Genomic DNA, 21803 nt, shown 5'->3' on the forward strand with positions numbered 1-21803 from the left:
GGAGCACGGGGGGAGCGGACACGAGCACGGGGGGGAGCGGAGCACAGGGCGGAGGGGAGCCGGAGCAGTGTACCGGCCAGATCGGGCGGGTGGGGGGGCGATCGGTGGGGTGGGGGCACACTAGTATTTCCAGCCATGGCCGATGATATTTCAGCATCGGCCATGGCTGGATTGTAATATTTCACCCGTTATAATGGGTGAAATATTACAAATCGCTCTGATTGGCAGTTTCACTTTCAACAGCCAATCAGAGCGATCGTAGCCACGAGAGGGTGAAGCCACCCCCCCTGGGCTAAACTACCACTCCCCCTGTCCCTGCAGATCGGGTGAAATGGGAGTTAACCCTTTCACCCGATCTGCAGGGACGCGATCTTTCCATGACGCCGCATAGGCGTCATGGGTCGGAATGGCACCGACTTTCATGACGCCTACGTGGCGTCATGGGTCGGGAAGGGGTTAAAGATGTTCTAGCTAACTTGGCTTCAGTAATCAGTGGTGGTCTGGTTTCAGTAGGACCCCTTGGGTCAACTTTCTGTATAATTTGCTAGATTTTTTTTTTTTTTACACTGTTAATATAAAGTATACAGCTCCTCTGAGTCACAAACACTCATTTCCACCTGCACCTCTGGGTAACGTTTAATTCCTCATAGTCAGAATGACTAATAGTGACTAGGACATATATCACCGCCATGTATACACACTGCGCTGTCTGCAAGAAAGCGGTAAAGGAAGTAGAAGGTAGATAAGTGTCTGTAGAATACATTGCTTCGTCAAAGATTGGAGGGGAAAAAACAGTAAACTTAGTTCGGACGGTATTAAAGTGTGTATGCTGGCCCTTTGTGGGTTCTGGCAACCAGGAGTGCACAGCCTCCAACAAGCTGGGACGCTGTTTACTCCAGAAGGATGAAGTTGTGACAAACTTAAAATATGGAGGTGGAATTTAAAGGCTTGAAGCATTTGTGGTGTACTTGGCGGGGGAAAAAAAAAAACTACAAAGGCAAACTTTTTTTTTTTTGTCTTGTGTAGTTCCATTCTAAGCATCTGCTACTCCAAACAAACCCTCTTCTGAATATAAACTTGGGTCCCTTAGGTAGAACCCGCATCTGTTAAATGCCCATGAGATGGCTAAAACCTACTTCAGTTTGTATAGAAGAAAAATTGTAAATGTTGCAGAGGTAGTATAGCATAATGTGTGGCTACTGTACTCCACCCAGAGTGACCAGACTTAAGCGAATTTATCTACTTTGTCCAAGTTTCTAGTTTAATCACCTATACTACAATATCATTTACCAGGAGATCCACTTCCGTGAGGTCTAGTCCTGGTTGTCTTTTAGCTGTAACAATAGTGTTTGGAAGGAAAGAAATAAGTGCTTGGGAATATTTAGCGACGTTGCGCTTGTTCATCAATTCCCATTTTAATCCTGTAAGATGTTATATGATGCTGATTTTTGGGTGCTCAAAGTACAGAAGTTCAGAAATTCACTCTCAAATTTACATCATGCTTTAAACTTTGTGTGATGGCACAGCATTTTATCTAATTAACCAGACTTCTATTTTCAGTAAGCCAAGAGTCAGACTGTTATCTATATGTTGACACTTGTGTCTTTCTGGTTAGTAACGAAAACAGACTTTGTAAGTCTGTAATATTGACTTGTAAGTTGACACTTTTGTTGTAGCACATTGTGCTGTTATCCTGGATGACTAGAGATTCAGGATAACTGAACAATATGTGCTGATATGTTGATTACACATTGTCTAGACCAGCTAGTTTGTTGACTTGCATTGTTTAATTAGGTCATCTATTTGCATAGTTTTTCCTACTGTTTTGCAAGTTATTTTTGTCACCATTCTTTCCATTTACCTGTGAATGCTGGCATGAAGGATAGTTAGAAACCAAAATTCAATATTACCTATAGGTCAAAGAGAATCAAAGTACAACCAAATAACCTATAATCCTCAAATAACTATATAAAACAATACTTTTTTTTTTTTTTCATGAAGGATAGTTAACTATAAAAAGGTTCTATGCCTCTGTATCAGGCAGAGATACAACATTCTTAAGAGTCCCTGGCTGGAAAAATACAGATTAGCTCCATTGACAAGCAGTAAACCATGGATAGGTAGTCAGTATTTGGACCCACCGGTCACCATGGATATGTTTAAGGCTACTTTCACACTAGCGTCAATACGGGGCCATCGCCATGCGTTGGCCCGACGTACCGACACAAACTGCAAAAATAATGAACGGGGGCAGCGGATGCAGTTTTACAACGCATCCGCTGCCCCATTGTAAGGAGGAGGGGGCGGAGTTCTGGCTGCGCATGCGCAGTCGGGAATGGCGGACTCGACGCACCAAAAAAACGTTACATGTACGTTTTTTTTTTGTGCCGACTGTGCGCCAAAACACGACACATCCGTGTGGCCATACATCGCAATGCGTCGCTAATGCAAGTCTATGGAGAAAAAACGCATCCTGCAAGCACATTTGCAGGATGCGTTTTGTCTCAAAAATGATGCATTGCGACGTACCACAAACAATGCTAGTGTGAAAGTAGCATTAGAAAGCCAGGGAAGGGTCCCACTGGTCACCTCGGCTTCATGAAGAACTTTTTTTTTTTTTTTTTTGTGAAGCCAGGTTGTGACCCTCCAGTCAACTGGCCTTGCATCTGAATGGACTAATATCTTCCTAAGCTAGTCATTGCCTTCTCTGTTTGCATGACACAGGTGGGGTAGTCTGCCTTGGAAGCTCTAAAGGAACAGCTGCTCTTATCCTGGCACGTCAGCAGAAGGATGGGACTTTGTAACTTACACCATCTTGGGTATTTTGCTGGGACTCGTCTACATGTGTTTGAACCACCAAAGTATTGCCACTGTTTTACACTCACCCTGTGTTGTCTGTCTGAGTAGTATTACGCCCATGGTGAAAGAGTGGGCGCTCTATGGTATGGTCTCTGGTCCATACGGCTTCTTTCCCCCCATTTCCATCATGGTGGAAAAAGCATTGTGCATCACTAAATTGCTCTTGGATGGTTGGGAGAAGTTCTTTTTGCAGGAAGTTTAGATCCCATTCTTTAATTCATGACAATGTTCTTGGGCAAAATTGTGGGTGAGCTCCTCCATGAAGAGCCCCCACACAACGAATGGTCTCAGGGTGCTTTACTGTTGGAATGGGTGGTGCTCACCTTTTTCTTCGTTGGACAATTACTCTGCCAGATGTCCCTAAACATTCTGAAGGGGGGCTTCATCAACAGATTTAACTTTTACATTTTCTCTAGACTGAGATAAAAATGTTGAATTGCAGAATACTCAGAACTGTTTGTGTGAAGAAAAAGTGTCATACCAACAGTAAATCATCCTTAGACCCTTCGTGTGGGGGGGTTGCTCTTCATCCAGATGGGCTTTGTAGGAACACTACCCAAACTGTTAATGCCCAGCACTGTCCAGTCTAAAACTGACAGCCCTGATTTTTGAAGCTTCCTCCTTTTGGCAAGGAGAATCGTAACATCCTATTTTATACATTTTCTTCGAGATGGAATGCGTGCTGTACATGTGGTGAGTTGACATGAATAGAATACCAACAAGTACAATAAGCAAACTGACAGCTATAGAGGACCCCATCGATTTGATATTGATAACCTATCCTTTGGTCATGATATGTCCATTCCAGACAACCTCTCTAAAGGGTTGGAACAGTATTGGTGGCAGCAGCAGTGTTGTAGGCTTTCCTTCAGCGATGAGTTCTTAGGTTGCGTCTGTCTTCCATGATCAAAGCCTTCAATCTGATATGCTGAGGTGGGAAGTTCCAGAGGATGGGAGATGTTCGGGAGCTTTCTTGTAGACAGTTGGAGAAGGAAAGGAGGTCTTGTGAAGACCAGAAATCTCATTGTAGGATTTATCAGGGGATTAGGGCAGAAATGTATGGGGGAGACAGATTATGGAAGGCCTTGTAGGTCATTCATATAATTAAACTGGATTCACTAACTGGCAATACCTTCACTATTTTGCAGAGGGGAGAAAGGTGTTTAGGGGAAGGGTGGAGTGATTGGGTTGCAAAGGTAAGAATTGACTGGAGTGGTGCAAGTGGTTTTTTATTTATTTTGGAGGCCACATAGGATATTGTGGGAGATGAGGGTGTGTAATAACATTGACTTGCCGTTGAGGAAAGGGTGGGAACTGTTTTGAGTTGCAAGTAGTTAGCTCTTAGCTATGTAACGTGAAGAGTCGTGGATTTCGCCTAGACAGTGGAGTTGATATATTTAACGATGATGGATCTGGTGGGATCTCTAAGATGAACTGTTTGGTGCAGACTGTGTTTAGAGATGAACATGGTAGAGGTAGATTCTGGAAGTCTGCAAGGTGCCATCTTGGCCATAGGTACTGTGGATTGGCGTGTCATCAGTGTGTGTATATAGTTGGTGCTAGAAGCCATGGGACTTTGTTGTCCCATGCTGAAGGTATAGATGGCCAAGAGAAGGGGTACCGGAACAAGAGCCTCTAGGGACCCAGAGGGCAGTATAAGGAGGCGAGAATAGGAGATGCTAAATGTGAGATATGAGGATATCCAGGTGAAGGCCAGGTCTGAAAAAAACATCTTCTGATTTTACTAACACTACATTCTTCTACTCAACAAGCCGCCACTATAACTTAGAATTTTAACATGAAAACGTTATAAAATTAGGGCACTGGGTAACCCATAATAATTGCAGACCTGGTGGTTATGGTTAACATAAGGAATACAAATCGTATACGGACATTTCATACAGTCGCGTAGCGCCGTTGCTCCAGGACTGTAGTTCCGTGTCTTCTATAGAGAAGTCATTTATTCCCTTTTGTTAATACTTTTTTTTTTTTCTTTTGTTGTTTTTACCTTGTGAACACTTCCTTCATTGTTTCGGTGTCCTAGCCGGGGGGATAATTACATATGACCTGCTTCTCTGGAGGAATAAGCCTTGGCGGCATTACGTCCAGATTGTTGGACTAATTGCTAGCGAATAATTTTTTTTTTTTAAAATGCAGATTTAACCCCTTTTGTCCCACCCTACCGTGATCTGGTGTCATTAAATATAGTTTGGAAACCTTTGTAGGGTATTGCTGTTACATTTTATCCCCCTATTTATGGGATAAATCTCTGGTCCATTCATTCTCTTCAGAACTTATAACAATATCATGGCTTACTTTCTGATCACGAAGATCTCTGAATATGTATAGTGGAATCCATCCTTACAAATTTGGTTAACTTTTTTTGTGTAGATGAATTGGTTTACACAATTTTTTATTTTTTTTTTTAAATTCCACTTTTCAAATTGATATAGATGGTGACTTAGTGGTCCCAGTTTTCCCCCTCTTTTCCCATCGGTCTATAGCAACTTCACCAAAGGCTGTGAAATGATTCTGAATCTGTATTTCTAAGCGTAGAATTTCCTTAATTGATAGTTTTCAGGTACGTGCTTTATCATTTTTTTTATTTTTTATCCTGCCCTTTCATATAGAGCCCAATTCATCAAGACTAGCATTCTTCACACCAGTCTTAGGCTACATTCACATTTGCGGTGCGTCGGGCGCAACTGCGGCGACGCATGCGCCCCTATATTTAACATGGGGGGCGCATGGACATGCGTTTTGGGCGCAAGCGTCAGGGCGCAGAGGACGCTGCTTGTTGCAATTTTTTTGCGCTATAAAAATGAATGCATGCGTCACAAAACGCAGCGTTTTGCATGCGTTTTTGCGTGCGTTGTGTGTTGCGTCGCCGACGCAGCACACAACAACGCAAATGTGAACGTAGCCTTAATGACCTGTCCTGGAATCGGATGCTGAGGCCACATCTTACTCCAGTCCCTGCTGGAGTAAGATTTGTAGAATCAGTCGCTCGTCATAACTGCTGAGGTTGCTCTAACGTTTTGCACCTCTTGGCATCCTACGCCATTTTTCACTAAGCTCCAAGTTGCAACTTTTCAAAGATTTTATGTAAAGGCCTTAAATTGGGCCCAGAGACAGGTAAACGTCTGTACAACCCGACTGAAGTTACTGGCATCTATCAATCCCTGACAGCAGAAGCGAAATGGCACAATTACAAATGTAGACCGGCTCCTCTTAACACCTCCCCTGCAACCGCAGCTTGTCGATGGATTGTGATGGCTGCTGGGGGCCGGCTTGAAGCTCCTCATGGGTGTCAACCTTTTCCGATTTATTGCTAGTTATGTACACAGCAATCAATGTTAGTTTCACTAAAGTGACTAAATGCATTTTTTTTTGACTTGTGGAATGTTGGAGCGGTGTACATTTATGTATATTCTTTAAAAAAAAATTCAAAATTCTATACATTACACACATTAACTTGGTTTTTTGGTATTTCTCATGTTTTTTTTTTATATATGGGGTGTATGAAAACATTGTCAAAGCTAAACAACCTGTTAGGCGCAATCAGACTGTAAAATGCAGGAAATTGTGACTGCGGATAACAATTTGTAAAAACATGATAAAGAATTGAGTTTGAAGGCTGCAAGTCAGTCGCTGCCCATAGCTATAATTCACACTGCGAAGCTCCCAAGAAAAAGGAACCTTATTTCCTTTGTTAAATGCACTTTATTTTTTATTTTTTTTTCTCCTAGTTACGCCTGGCTGAACAAAAATTCAGGTTGTTCCCAAAGATATTTTGTCTGGGTTCTCCTTTTCCCGGTGACATTGACAGTCAGCACTCTGAGGCTGGGAGTGGGTGCAGCTGTGCAAGGAAAGATAATGGCTCTCTGAGTTTTTTTGGGCCAACTACTCATTCTCATCTGTCATCTGTGGTTGGAAATGTTATGCAGATTTTTTTTTTTTCTTTACTTCCTGTTACAGATGAACCTTTGACACGTTATACTGCGATGCTTGATCCCTTTTCCAAGAGGCACTTAAAAAAAAAAAAAAAAGTCCCTTTCTGTTAAAATGGTGGTAAAAATTAATAATTTTATATATATATATATATATATATATATATATATATATATATTATATTATATTATATTATATTATGTTTATATTATATTATAATATATATTTATTTATTTTTTTTTAAATTTTTTTATTTTTTTTCCTGGCCTCAATCACTGACTTTGAGGACATTGGTCAACAACAAATGATCACTATGCCTTGTATCGGCCAACATCCTGGGCACATGTGCCACTTACCAGGGTCTGCAACGTCCTGATGTTGAGCTGCCATGCACACAGTGATGTCATGGCGCCTAGTAAATGCTAGACGCAGCCAGAACGCGGGGCCAAGATGCCGCCTGCAGAAGTGAACTGAACGCTGCAGTCAATCGGTGGCCTCTGCGGTCTCGTGCCTTACATTCACAGGACATGTACAATGATTGACTGCAGTGGTCATGTGAATGAATAACAGGTCCACAACAGGACTCCTGAAGGAACAGCACTGAGGCTGTAAGGGATAAATGGCTTGTACATAAAGTGGGGTTTTTTTTTTTTGTATTTTTTTTTTTTCTGTTTATTTTCCCGATTTACAAAACTTTATTTTTTTTTTTTTTTCCCTCTAGGGACGACCTCACATTTGAAGTGACTTTCAGGGGTTCTATGACAGAAAATACCCACAGCTGACACCTTTCTAAAGACTGCACCCCTCAAACTTCTTGAATGTGTTTTCAAGCACCTTATTAACCCTTCAGTTGCTTCACAGGAATCTTAAATGTACATTTTTTTTTTTCCTTCCACATATTAAACTATTTATATTGTTTTTTGCTTTTAGACTTAGCCTTGTAAAATAAAAAAAATAAATAACTGGAAAAATTGACTCCAAAACTTGTTGTTCAATTTCTCCTGAGCATGCAGAAACTCAATGTGTGGGAGGGAAATCCACGGCAGGTCTCGGAAGGGAAGGAGCACCACTTGACTCTTTGAATGAATGCAAAACTTGCATTTGGAAGCTAGACCTCTCAAGGAATGTATTTAATGTGTGGTGTGCACCTTAAACACCCAGGGCCTTCACAGAAGTTTGTAATGTAGTGCTTTGAAAACTATATTAAACTTTTCCGACATTATTTTAGCCCTTTTTTTTTCACATGGATAACAGGAGAAATTGGAACCCAAAACTTGTGCAATTTCTCCTGAGTACACAGATACCCCATGTGTGGTCAAATACTAATTTTGAATAAGTGAGTTCAGATTTTGCTGGACTAGTTTGGGGGTGCCATGTCACACGGCTTAGCCATGTAGTGAGACGCTGGAGGGACAGAGCGCTATTGACGTCCTAGAATAGTTTGACTCTATATACCGAACGCCTAAGTGCTGGGGCAGTGACCAGGACGTTGTAGTGACCAGGACGTTGTAGTGACCAGGACGTTGTAGTGACCAGGACGTTGTAGTGACCAGGACGTTGTAGTGACCAGGACGTTGTAGTGACTGCTCATCCATCTGTAAATTAGGTGAGCTCTTGCATCCACATGTTTAGCATTTCTGTAGAGACAACTGCTGTTTAGGCACACTGTGGGGCTCGTGGAGGATATGGGAGCGCAGAATTTAATGAATTTGTTTTGGGGGTGCGAGGAGCAATTTGGCTTTTCTAGAGCCCATGTACAAGTGATGTGAAAGTCACCCATACTTCCGTTAACAGGTGATGGAGCTGAGTGGGGACTTGCTGGTGGTTTATTTATTTTTTTTAGTTGGAGCTTTTGTTTGGAACCTTTTACACAACATTTGGGATCACATTTATTCAGTGCTCAATGTTGAGCACTTTTGGGGTTTCCATCTAAATCTGAGTGACATGATTCAGATGAAAGCCCTAAGGAAGCCACTCGCTAGAATGAGGCAGCAGAGTTAACTCTGGCCTCCGTCTGGCCTCTGTTCAGCGTTGTCCTCCTCCCTTTGTCCCACTAATGGACTTTAACTGTTTTCAGGCTGATCATTTGTAAAACCTAAACATTCAGGGTCATCCCTATACTTTACAAACTGTCAGTGCTGCACTGACAAACTTGCTGCATCATTATCTGAGCATGATGTAGCAAGTTTGGTAGCACTGGTGTAGTCATGACTACATCACGTCACCATGGCAACGATCGGCCCCTCGTGATGACGTTTTGGGGGCACCGATTGGCAAATCGAAGGGGCGCCCTCTGCATACTTGTAAATGCTGGCTCCTCTGCCTATCCATAGATGAAAAATACTTGCCTCCCGGACAGACCCCCTTCATCAGATCAGAGCGCTCTTATTCCGTCAGTCCATAGACCCAGGGCTCCGGTCAGATGAGCGCCACCATTTTTTATAGTGTGCAGTGAATCTATGAAGTTGTCCAGTGCCTAAAATTCATCCACAAAGGCGCAAAAAGTTAATTTGCACAACGGACCAGCCTCAACTACAAGTGTCCGCTTCATTAATTTTACAGCAGCCCCTCCTTGTGAGTTCTGCTTGTCTCCTCGAAGATGCTCCAAAGGGCCTTGTGTGGATGGCGGTCAGAAATGTTTCTTCTCCAGGAGAAGCTCTGCCGTATTCTGATTCCAGCTAGATCTTACAATGCAATGAGAAAATTATTTGCTCTTTCCGAACATTCCCGCTTATTGCTAATCTGGCTCTATGAATGTCTACTGATCTTTAGGAAACTAATATTTGCCAAAATTATAAATTCTTAGTATTGTATGCGACATCGGCTCCCCTTTAAGAGAATTAAGGCTGGGTCCCAGGCTTACCAAGTCAACTCGTGTCATCTCTACATGTCAATCTCATTAGCGTCTCCTCATAAATTGCTGCCCTCCAGGAGGCATAGATCTGAAATTGGCTGGTTTTGGAGGGTCCAACTGGTCCATTGCTGGGAATTGTAGTTTCAAATAATCTTGGAAGTCTACAGGGAGTTGACTTGTACCAACTGAGCTCAACAATTAAGGACTAGTCATGGCTCTTCACAGATTAACGGTTTATGGGGGCATGATGGGGACACTGTATTGGGGGAGTAGGGCCGTTCTTATGTAACGTTGTAAAGTATGACTTGCATGGTTGCATTGTATGGAAGTATTTAATAACTGGTGATGTTAGTAGGTGATCGTCTTTCTTCAGGTCTTGTTTCCTTCTCTAGCTCCGTGCATATGGCCAGACCTTCCTTGGGATAGGCCACCGATGTTTGACAGGTGGTGGAGGGGTGCCCTTGTGATCATCTTCTTGAACAGATTGTGGGGTACAAATTAGGTCTTAAGATCTATCTTCTCAACTGGACATAACATTATGGAAAATGACCCATTTTAACAATTTATATGGGAGCCCAAAACCCTGAGAAACTGGCTCCTTCATAGTCCAGAATTTGAATAATTGCTGTCCTGTTCATGATTGTCAGCATATTGTATTGTAATTAATGTGTATAATGTGTGTATTTGTAACATATTAAAGGGGGTTCTCCAGATCTCAAACATTGGCGGCCTGTCCTAAGGATTTCTTGTCTTTTGTTTTTAGCATTAGACTATGGGACGCTGAGGGATGTTCTTGGTTTGGACCCCTTGAGAAAGTCTTGTAAGTATGATATACCCGTATATTTTCTGTGACGCTAGGAGGCTTCATTATTTATGTGCGTTATTAGGTTTCAAAATATGCAAAGCTGTGCACAAATATACGGTGCCGTCCTTGTAGAGATGAAAGACGTTCTGCCTCCACTTTATCATCAATAATTCATCACTTATCCTTGCCATTAATGTAACCTGGATGCTGGAGCATTATTTATCTGGGCTGTAAATGTGTGGCGTAGAGAACAAAATGCTTCACTTTTTTTTATTTATTTTTTTATTTTGTTGGTGACTGTTTGAGATCCTCAAAGGTCAAAAGCACAATAGATTTATTTTGGTATCCGTATTAAATAAGTGGGTTTTTTTTTTCTCCAGCCCGGTGTAGCTTGTTCTTAAGATCAGGTCTAAGTTCCCCCACGGGGCCTAGTGGCTCGGGCTTTAGATGCTCCACTCATCCCACAAATGTGTTAGGGTGGTGTCATTTAGGCTTTTATGTCGTATTGGGACACCAAGATGCATTTCATTGACTCCCACCAAGTATAGTTCAGAAATGAGGATCCTTTTTTTTTTTTTTTTTAAATCTTATTTTTTTTAGTTCACTTTGTGGTTTGAGCAAGGATGGATGATGGCATGACTTCCAGGAACCTCAGTAAAAGCATGTAGATGGACTTTTTTATGAAACCCCATCCCAATATTCCTTTGAGGTGTATCGACAATACTTTTGACACCATCTAATTGATATTGGTGTAGAGCGGGGCAATGAGATGGGATGTCCTAGACTTGGGTCCCCATTAGGACTTAGTTTGGGGTTTGAAACTTATGTATTTTTATAGTTAGACTAGCTGAAGAGCCCAGCGTTGCCTGGGCATAGTAAATATCTGTGGTTAGTTATAGCACCTCACTTCTCTTATTTTCCCATCACATCTTTCATTTTCTCCCTCACTCCTCTCATTCCCCTCTAACACTTGTCATTTCGACCTCACATCTGTCATTTTCCGATCACTCTACAAAATGAGAGGAGGGAAAATAGTGCTCACACCTTTTCATTTTCACCTCACGCCTCTCATTTTCACCTCGGTATATACATGTTTGTCATCTCCCTTATATATAGTATATACCTATAAGTCATCTCCAGTATACAGAATATACCAGTATGTCATTTCCCCTGTATATAGTATATACCTGCTGTGTGTCATCTCCCCTGTATATAGTATATACCTGTATGTCATCTCCTTCTATATATAGTATATACCTGTATGTCATCTCCCCTGTATATAGTATATACCTGCTGTGTCATCTCCTCCTGTATTAGACCGCGTTCACACATTTGGTCAGTATTTTTACCTCAGTATTTGTAAGCTAAATTGGCAGCCTGATAAATCCCCAGCCAACAGGAAGCCCTCCCCCCTGGCAGTATATATTAGTTCACACATACACATAATAGACAGGTCATATGACTGACAGCTGCCGTATTTCCTATATGATACATTTGTTGCTCTTATAGTTTGTATGCTTATTAATCAGATTTTTATTTTTGAAGGATACCAGACTTGTGTGTGTTTTAGGGCGAGTTTCGTTTGTCAAGTAGTGTGTGTTGAGTTGCGTGTGGCGACATGCGTGTAGCGACTTTTTGTGTGTTGAGTTGCATGTGACAGGTTAGTGTAGCAAGTTGTGTGCAGCAAGTTTTGCGCATGGCGAGTTTTGCACGTGGCGAGTTTTGTCTGGTGCCTTTTGAGTATGTGCAAGTTTTGTGTGAGGCAACTTTTGCATGTGTTGCAACTTTTGTGCATGTGGCAATTTTTCCGCATGTGCAAGTTTTGCGTGTGGCGAGTTTTCCATGAGGTGAGTTTTGCACTTGTGGGGAGTTTTGCGTGAGCCTAGTTTTTGCATGTGGCGAGTTCTGTGCGTGGCGAGTTTTGAGTGGCGACTTTTGTGTTTCGACTTTTATGTGGCGAGGTTGGTGTATGTGTGGTGAAATGTGTGCTGAGGGTGGTATAGGTGTTCAAGCACGTGGTAGTGTGTGGCACATTTTGTGTGTGTTCATATCCCCGTGTGTGGTGAGTATCCCATGTCGGGGCCCCACCTTAGCAACTGTACGGTATATATTTTTTGGCGCCATCGCTCTCATTCTTTAAGTCCCCCTTGTTCACATCTGGCAGCTGTCAATTTGCCTCCAACACTTTTCCTTTCACTTTTTCCCCATTATGTAGATAGGGGCAAAATTGTTTGGTGAATTGGAAAGCACGGGGTTAAAATTTCGCCTCACAACATAGCCTATGACGCTCTCGGGGTCCAGACGTGTGACTGTGCAAAATGTTGTGGCTGTAGCTGCGACGGTGTAGATGCCAATCCCGGACACACACACACACACACACACACACACACACACACACACACACACACACACACACACACACACACACACACACACACACACATTCAGCTTTATATATTAGATTAGCTTTATATTATATTTAAAAAAAATTAATTTGTTTTTCCTGGGGTAAAAAATATCCGCCTCTGCAACTGAAAATAGTTAATCCACCTGTAACAGAACCTATATCACAAGGAGAACTAACTGCAGCTCCGAATTCCTTCTGTGTAGACTTTGGGCCCAACAAGGTGTTGGGGATGGAGCTCCTATTTATTTATTTCTTATTTTTTTTTTCTCTTATCCCTATAACTTGTATAAAAGCCATCATAAGGAAAATTAGATGGCGATGGTAGACTAATGCGTGTTAATCCACACACTGGCAAGTGGCCGGCGTCCTGGATCGATCTCCTCTTGTGTGGCTGTTGGATGTGCTGTAATTCTACGCCGATCAATTCTTTTCTTGAAGGTGGCAGGAATGTAATTTACGCGGCCTCCGTGATAAAATGGCCTTTCAAGAGGAAGAATATTTCTCTCCGTGCTCAGACCTGGGTGTAAGTGCTAGGTACGAGGCTGACGTGTCCACCTTGGCAAATAATTGCTCTGTCGATACACATTCTCCTCGACCACAAATTGCCTCTAGTGGAGCTGTAATTGTTGGTGAAGATGTAAGGTCGGATCTGCTGGACGTATTAAGGATGCGATGTCGTCTGCATCGCTCTACAAAGCTGAAACTGGGCCCCCGTTATGGTGCCGGACTTTGATTCTTCATTCTTTTCTAGGACTGTCGGATACTCCAGAACAAAGCAGGGATGACGGGTGATCAGAGGACTGGAACTCCAGGTCCTTATCTACAACGTGATCATCTAACACTGCTGCTATATTGATCCTGAACATCAGATTGTAATATTTCTTCTTGCCCTGATACATTTATGGCTGCTGAGAGCAAATATTGCGTTTAGATATCCAGCAGAATAATGAATACAGCTCTGGAGTATAAAACACAATGCTGATCCTGAGTTACAGCCGAAGATGCGTTACATGTTCTGTAATGCCCTTGAGCTGCACACTGTAAATACAGTAATGCATGTATAATTTTGATTTCACCAGCAGATTGAGTTCAGCTCTGGAGTATAAGTATAATATCTTGTGTAATGGCCCAGTTAGAGATGCACACACTACATACAGTAATGCATCTTCAGCTGTAATTCGAGATCAGTTTGTTTTATACTTCAGAGCTGCATTTGTAATTTTGTTCGAGCCCAATACTGGATGGAACTAAAAAAAAAAAAAAGCATATGTAATGTATGTACAGTGCCTGCACCAGCAGAATGGTGAGTGCAGCTCTGGAGTATAATACAGGAGGTAACTCAGGATCAGTAATGTAATGTATGTACACAGCGACTGCACCAGCAGAATAGTGAGTGCAGCTCTGGGGTATAATACAGGATGTAACTCAGGATCAGTAATGTATGTATGCAGTGCCTGCACCAGCAAAATAGTGAGTGCAGCTCTGGGGTAGAATACAGGATGTAACTCGGGATCAGTAATGTATGTACACAGTGAGTGCACCAGCAGAATAGTGAGTGCAGCTCTGGAGTATAATACAGGATGTAACTCAGGATCAGTAATGTATGTACACAGTGACTGCACCAGCAAAATAGTGAGTGCAGCTCTGGGGTAGAATACAGGATGTAACTCGGGATCAGTAATGTATGTACACAGTGAGTGCACCAGCAGAATAGTGAGTGCAGCTCTGGAGTATAATACAGGATGTAACTCAGGATCAGTAATGTAATGTATGTACACAGTGACTGCACCAGCAGAATAGTGAGTGCAGCTCTGGGGTATAATACAGGATGTAACTCAGGATCAGTAATGTATAATGCAAAATAAGTAATAGTGACATCTTTTTGTGCAGCTTATATGCACATGAACAGTATATAATATTTGGATTCCTGGATACCAGCCTAATGGGTTTATTCTTCTATAATGCGTATTTTGTGTTGCTACCCAGTCACTCCTGGCATCTTGCTCCCAAAATTAACAAAGCGTCATTAGCGGATCATTACTGATTGTATCGAGCAGCTGCCGCACCGACAATGTAAGAGTCCTGGTGTAGTAGTATTTGCAGGCGGGGTACTCCAGAATTACAATCCTCCCTATAACCTGGAGCAGTTATGGAAAGTGAGGCTTGTCCCTGTCCAGAGCGGACCCCTCAGGAGCTGTGCTCATCCTACACCGGATATGTCTATATACACACGCGCCTTCGCGTTATCCCCACTCTCCGTGCATCCTGCACAGACCTGTTACCTGCAGGCTCTCCGGAGGTTGCAGACACTCAGTGACTCTTTTGCTTTGGGCGATGTGACGTTGTGCCGGCTGTCGCTGCTCCCTACAAATGGATCCCTTACATTCCAGCCACTAATGAGGGGTGATCTCCAGGGTCCTCAGCACAGTGTCAAGTGAAATATATTTAATACCCCCTCTGTAAGGCTTTGTGCACATGTTGCAGATTTGGGTGCAGAATTTTCTTCATAAAATCTGCATCTCCTGGCAGAAAACACAGCTGCATTTTTTGTTTTGTTTTTTTGTTTTTGTTTTTTGTTTTTGAAAGCAGACAGATGGAATGAGATGGATATATGAATAGATGGACAGATAGATCTATAGATGTATACATCTGTGTCCACGTTCAGGATTACATCTGGAATAGCTGCGGATTGGATGCTGTGTACAACCGAGCGTTCAACCCGCAGCGTCCAGATGTTACAGCATAGTGGAGGGAATTTTATGAAATCCCGTCTCCATTATGCATGCGAACACGCATCCGGCGGCCCTGCAGCGCGTCTTTTTAGAAAAATCTTTGACAGTGAGGGTGATCAATGAGTGGAACAGGCGACCTCGAGAGGTGGTGAGTTCTCCTTCACTGGAAGTCTTCAAACAGAGGCTGGACAGACATCAGTCTGAGATGGGTTAGTGAATCCTCCATTAAGAGGGTTTGGACACTGACCATGGAGGTCCCTTCCAACTCTAACAATATAGATTTTTTTATTTTATTTCTGTAGCACTTTACATTTTTGGAGTGGACTTATACAGACAAAGACATTGCATAAATCAAGATACCAAGAGGAACGAGGGCCCTGCTCACAAGCTTACTTAATCTTTGAGAAAATAGGGGAGAAACAAAAGGTCGATGGTAACAGTTGCTATCACTGTACGGTCTAGCCATCAATGTAATCAGGTGTTGATGTAAAGCTGCATGAACCGGTAACCAACCAGTATGTGTAAAAGTACAGACTCCGAGGGCTATTAAATCCATAAGGGGTGTGAGAACAGATAGGAGGGTGCAAGTTTTGAACAAAATTTTGATTGGGCAATACACAAATAGTTATGTTGAGGCAATAGGTCAGTCTGAAGAAATGGGTTTTTGAGCAACACGTGAGAGGTCTTGGAGACCGGAGTGGGATGTTAGGATTGTTGAGGATGTTAGTTTTGGTCATTAGCAGAATGGAGGGCACGGGAAGGGTGGTAGCCTGAGACACAGAAGGAGATGTAGAGTGGAGAGCTTTGTGAGTGAGTCTATATTGAACTCTGGAGTGGATGGGTAACCAGTGTAATGACTGGCACAAGGTAGAGGCATCAGTGTAACGGTTGGCGAGGAATATGGTCCTGGATGCTGCATTCAAGACAGATTGGAGAGGAGAGTTTAGTAAGGCCAGTCTCACACGTCCAGATAATTCCGGTACCGGAAAAATCGGTACCGGAATTATCCATATCCGTGTGCTCTCGTGGCACACGTGTGGCATCCGTGTGCCGACTGGGTACCACACGCACCGTGCAGGAGACAGCGCTACAGTTGAGCGCTGTCCCCTGCATCTGGTGCTGAAGCCGCCATTCATTTATTCTCTCCAGCATCGTTAGCTGGAGAAGATATGAAAAATCATTTTTTTTTTTTTGGGTGTTTAAAATAAAGATCCCTGTCCCCAACCCCCTTCCCCCCTGTGCGCCCCCCCGCTGTTAATGAAATACTTACCCGGCTCCCTCGCTGGTGCTGCTTCCTGTCCTCGCCGCAGCTTCTTCTGTATGAGCGGTCACGTGGTGCTGCCTATTACAGTGATGAATATGCAGCTCCACCTCCCATAGGGGTGGAGCCGCATATTCATCACTGTAATGGGCGGCACCACGTGACCGCTCATACAGGAGAGGCTGCGGCGAGGACAGGAAGCAGCGCCAGCGAGGGAGCTGGGTAAGTATTTTATTAACAGCGGGGGGGGGGGGGACGGCGCACAGGGGGGAAAGGGGTTGGGGACAGGGATCTTTATTTTAAACACCCCAAAAAAAAGAAAAAAATTCATATCTTCTCTCCAGCGAACGATGCTGGAGAGAAGAAATGAATAGCGGCTTCAGCACCACACTGGGGGTCAGCGCTTACTGTAGCGCTGTCTCCTGCACGGCACACGGACAGCGTCCGTGTGCGGTACGTGTTTTATACGGACCCATTGAATTTAATGGGTCTGTGTAATACGTGCGCTCCCACGAACACTGACATGTCTCCGTGTTTTCCAAATAGACACACAGTCCGTGAAAACACGCTGACATGTGCAGAGACACATTGATTTTAATGTGTCTACGTGAGTCAGTGTCTCCGGTACGTGAGGAAACTGTCACCTCACGTACCGGAGCCACTGACGTGTGAAACCGGCCTAAGAGGGAGACCGATTACCAGAGGGTTACAATAGTCCAGAGTCAAAAGTAAGAAAAGGTCAAATTCTAGATGTGTTTGAGGTGTAGATGACAAGTGCGAGCCAGTGATAGGATCTAGGGGATGGATGAAAGATCTGAATCAAGTTTGGGTTATTTAAATCAAATTAGTATTTGGTGCGATCAGTCTTCGCCTTCATCAGTTCTTCTAGTTACACTTGTTGCCTGCACATGTTTCCTTTTTAAAAAGACGAAAAACCTGCAGGAAGGTTGTTCCAAATATCTTGGACAACTGACCCTAGATCTTCTGTGAATGACTTTGGTGCAGATCTTTCTGTCTCTTCGTGTTATCCCAGACGGACTGGATAATGTGAGATCAGGGCTTTGTGGGGGCCGGATCATCACTTCCACGGCTCCATGTTCTTTAAGCAGAAAATTATTCTCAATGACGCTGGTTCAAAATGTATAATGCAGCAGAATATTGACTCCAATCAGACACCACCTTGATGTTTTTACATATTTAAGTATGTGCCGTTATTTCTCCGCTTTGAAACCACCTTTAATTCTGATCAAATCGTCTGACTTGGTTTGACGTGCAGCCCCAAACTTGCAGAACCTTCCTATGCTTCATTGTTGGCTACAGTGAAAAATTTCCCATTTGACGCCTCAGTCCAGAGCAAATGCCATCATTTTTCTGCAGCTCAGTTCCTATGTTTTCATTAGAATTGCGTCAACTGACTTTGCTTGTATGTAGAATATATGGCCATTTGGCCACATCTGGCCAGAAGTGGTGCTTATGGAAATCTCCAAACAGTAGTTGGTTTCCACTTCTTTTTGCCTGTTCTGAGCTGATGGCACTGCTGGACATCTGACTTCAAAGAGAAGTAATTACGATGCACTAATCTTCCTTAGCTGACCACGGTCTACAGTCCTCAATGTTGCCAATTGCGGTTTCTTTTTACACCGCTTGAACAGCATATTTCGAGGTGCCAGTCTGACTTTAAATATCTGCATGAGAAACACCTTGTTGATGAAGTAGAACTACCTTGTTTTTTTTTTTTTGTATTGCCATGGTGTATGTGTAAGAAGATGGACATATTGCCCATGTTTCCTCTTGATGTACAAAGTTATACATTTGTACAATCTGAACGGTTAATGTTGGTAGTGTGTGTTGCCTGACTGTTGGGAGAGTTAGTTTGGGACAATCCCAGAGTGGGAGATGCAAAACTGAAAGAACGGTTTCCCATCAGAATGCCAGAAAGGGGCCCCATGTGCATTGAAAGCAGACTCGAGGTCTGATGTGACTATACAGAAATTAACAGATTAATGGCCAAAAATAAGGGCCATGGTACAAAAAACTAAATGGGGGAACTCCCAATACAATTAAAATTACCTGGAGCATGTGTACCCCACAAAGTAAGACCTAAATCATGGGAAATTTATTTGTAGTTTATTAAATATAGTAAAAATGGGTATAAAATGAAGCACTGTGTAAACTGTCCAAAAAACGGTGACACAATGGGACAACGCAAAGGGCAGACAATGCATTATTTTACTGCCCTTCTAGAACATCTACAAGATAGAAGTACAAATGCTAGTTACATGTTGGTGAAAATTGGCAATCATAAACCAAGGTGTGTGTGGTATACACAACTGTGCAGTAGCATAATGTAGCCACTAGATGGCACTCCCAGGTGCTGCACAATAATTCGAGTGGTGAAAGTGTGAAGACAATGGAAGTTCCATGTAAGAAAGTTGACCTTCCTCAGTTCATGCATGACATATCCTAGTGCACAAACTGCTGTGGAGAGACTGACCAGGTAAAAACCAGTACTGGGCTCAGCGCACTTTATGGATAAGAGCATGTGTGCTTCCGAGCCCTGACGCGCGTTTCTGGTGGGTCTCATCTGAGCAATACTGCATGGTGTGTTCATACTGTGAGGAGACCGTGACAGGATAGCGAGATCCTAGCAGAAAGTAGGCGAGCGCTGACCGAAAGGCAGTGGTCAATTGGAGACATGCGGGAAGACTCCTAGCAGTATGGCCAAGTGTTAATAACTCCAAGAGGTAACTGGACAGAACAGAGTATGTGAGGTGAGGAATACCCAGGGAGTGAGTTCCTGAGCGTCAGGGACGTAAGATGAGTACCCGCTATACTGGCAATATAATTTCCTAGAGGGGGGAAAAAAGATGCGGATATGTGGATTGAGTAAAGGACTCTTGCTAACTGAAAAACACCTACTGTGTATAATTATTATGATGAAGAATATAGCACCATTAAGTCCATGGTGCTATACATGAAAGGGATTAAAGCAGCTCAGGTCGGGTTGCAGCACCTCCAGTGGTGGTGAGGCAGCATAATGGTTATTTCAGGTTCTGTCTGAGGATCCGAGGGTGGTGGATAATCAGACGTGTTGATGCGTGGAATTCCAGAGGATGGGGAATATTCGGGAGAAATCTTGGAGGAGGTTGTGTTGAGGAGAGTAGGAGGTCTTGTGAGGATCGGAGATTACGTGAGGGAAGATATTGGGAGATTAGTTCAGAGATATAGGGAGGGGACAGGTTGTGGATGGCTTTGTAGGTCAGTGTTAGTAGTTTGAACTGGATTGGTTGCGGAATTGGGAGCCAGTGGAGGGATTTGCAGAGAGGAGAAACGGGAGTATTGAGTAGAGGGGTGGATTAGTCGGGCAGCAGAGTTGAGGACAGACTGGAGTGGCGCAAGAGTTAGCGGGGAGACCACAGAGGAGGGTGTTGCGGTAATCGAGGCAGGAGATGATTAGGGCATGCACAAGAATTATAGTAGATTGAGGGCTGAGGAAGGGACGGATTCTGGCAATATTTTGGAGTTGGAGGTGGCAAGAGTTTGGACTTGTGGTTTGAAGGACAGGGCAGAGTCGAGAGTTACTCCGAGACAGCGGATTACAGGTGCAGGAGAGAGTGTGATGCTGTTTACCATAATAGATAGATCGGGTAGGGGAGATATGCGACATAAAGGAAACGAGTTCGGTTTTGTCTGCATGGAGTTTTAGGAACTGAGGAGGAGGATATGGCTGACACACTCCGGTATTCTTGACAGCAGAGAGGTGACATCTGAGCCAGAGCGGTAGATTTGAGTGTCGTCCGCATACAGGTGGTGCTGGAAGCCATGGGACTTTGAGTTGTCCTAGGCCAAGGGCATAGATGGGGGGGGAAAAAAGTACAGGCCCCAGGACAGAACCTTGAGGGACTCCCAACAGAGAGAGGGCAGGATGAGGAGATAGCGTAGGAGTGAAACTCTAAATGTGCAGTCGGAAAGGTATGAGGCAGTCCAGGACAGGGCAAGGTCTTTAATGCCACCAAGTTATCGTTTAGTAAAAAAAAAATTTAACTGGAAATCTCTCTCATTGAACTTCCAAAAATCTGGTCCTGGCCATTGTCATTGGTTATATCCTGCCTGCAATGGTGTAGCGCCCCCATAGTACAAGCCCAGACAAGACCCACACCTTAAAATAACATGACGTAAGACTAATACCTCACCCACTATCGCCTCACACAACGTTGCACATGACCATGAAACTGTCTTCCATCACCTCACCTACTTGTAGCAGTTTGGCGGTTCCTCGACTAGTTTTAGGCCTCGTACACGGCTGTTTGATGGGTGAAGTCTGCAGTCACTCTTGCACACTTCAGACATCACGTCATTCACTTGTGTTGAGCAAGGTTGGTCACGTCTAGTCGGCATGTGACTGTGTGCAAATCGGAAATTCTTAAACGTGAATGTATGGGTTCACAGGTCTGTAGTCACATATATTGACTGCGTTCTTACACAACAACCCCTTTAATGGCTGTTGCCCTTTGTATAAAATTTAAAAAAAAAAATACTTGTACACTTGACTGTAGGCCTCCCAAATCCCTGACTTTGCCTTCATGTTAGCGTCAGTTCTTCTCCGTACACTTGCACAAAAGGGCTGCCACATCGTGTGAAATTTTTATTTTTTTTTTTCATTCCCTCAAATTTTTTTGCATGGTACGGTTTTCTTACAATCCCAATGATCTGCCAGTAACTCTGCCTGATGGACATCGTCTCCATACTTCTAAATGGCCCCTTCTGACTGACACGTTTTGGACCGGCACATTCTGTGAGTGCTTTATAGGCGATTTATCAGCATGTGGTGGTGGTGAGCGTCCCTCCATAATAATAAAATGTGAATAACCAATGTGCACACTCGGCCTCCAAGGTCATGAGCACTAATTAATGTTTCTTAAGTTAAATATAAC

General features: G+C 43.3%; 1 protein-coding gene across 7 annotated transcripts in view; it reads left to right on the forward strand.

The window, feature by feature from the left end:
* CTBP1 (C-terminal binding protein 1) overlaps window positions 1-21803 on the forward strand; it is a 496367-nt gene that overhangs the window by 371498 nt on the left and 103066 nt on the right. For 3 of the 7 annotated variants that reach the window (XM_069744905.1, XM_069744904.1, XM_069744910.1), the window contains one exon: window positions 10428-10484. The exons of the other annotated variants lie outside the window; for them this stretch is intronic. In XM_069744905.1, the coding sequence (XP_069601006.1) occupies window positions 10428-10484 (57 nt within the window). The remainder of the gene's footprint in view (window positions 1-10427; window positions 10485-21803) is intronic. 7 annotated transcript variants of the gene reach the window in all.

This window comes from Ranitomeya imitator, chromosome 1 (genome assembly GCF_032444005.1).
Source record: "Ranitomeya imitator isolate aRanImi1 chromosome 1, aRanImi1.pri, whole genome shotgun sequence".
NCBI lineage: Eukaryota > Metazoa > Chordata > Amphibia > Anura > Dendrobatidae > Ranitomeya > Ranitomeya imitator.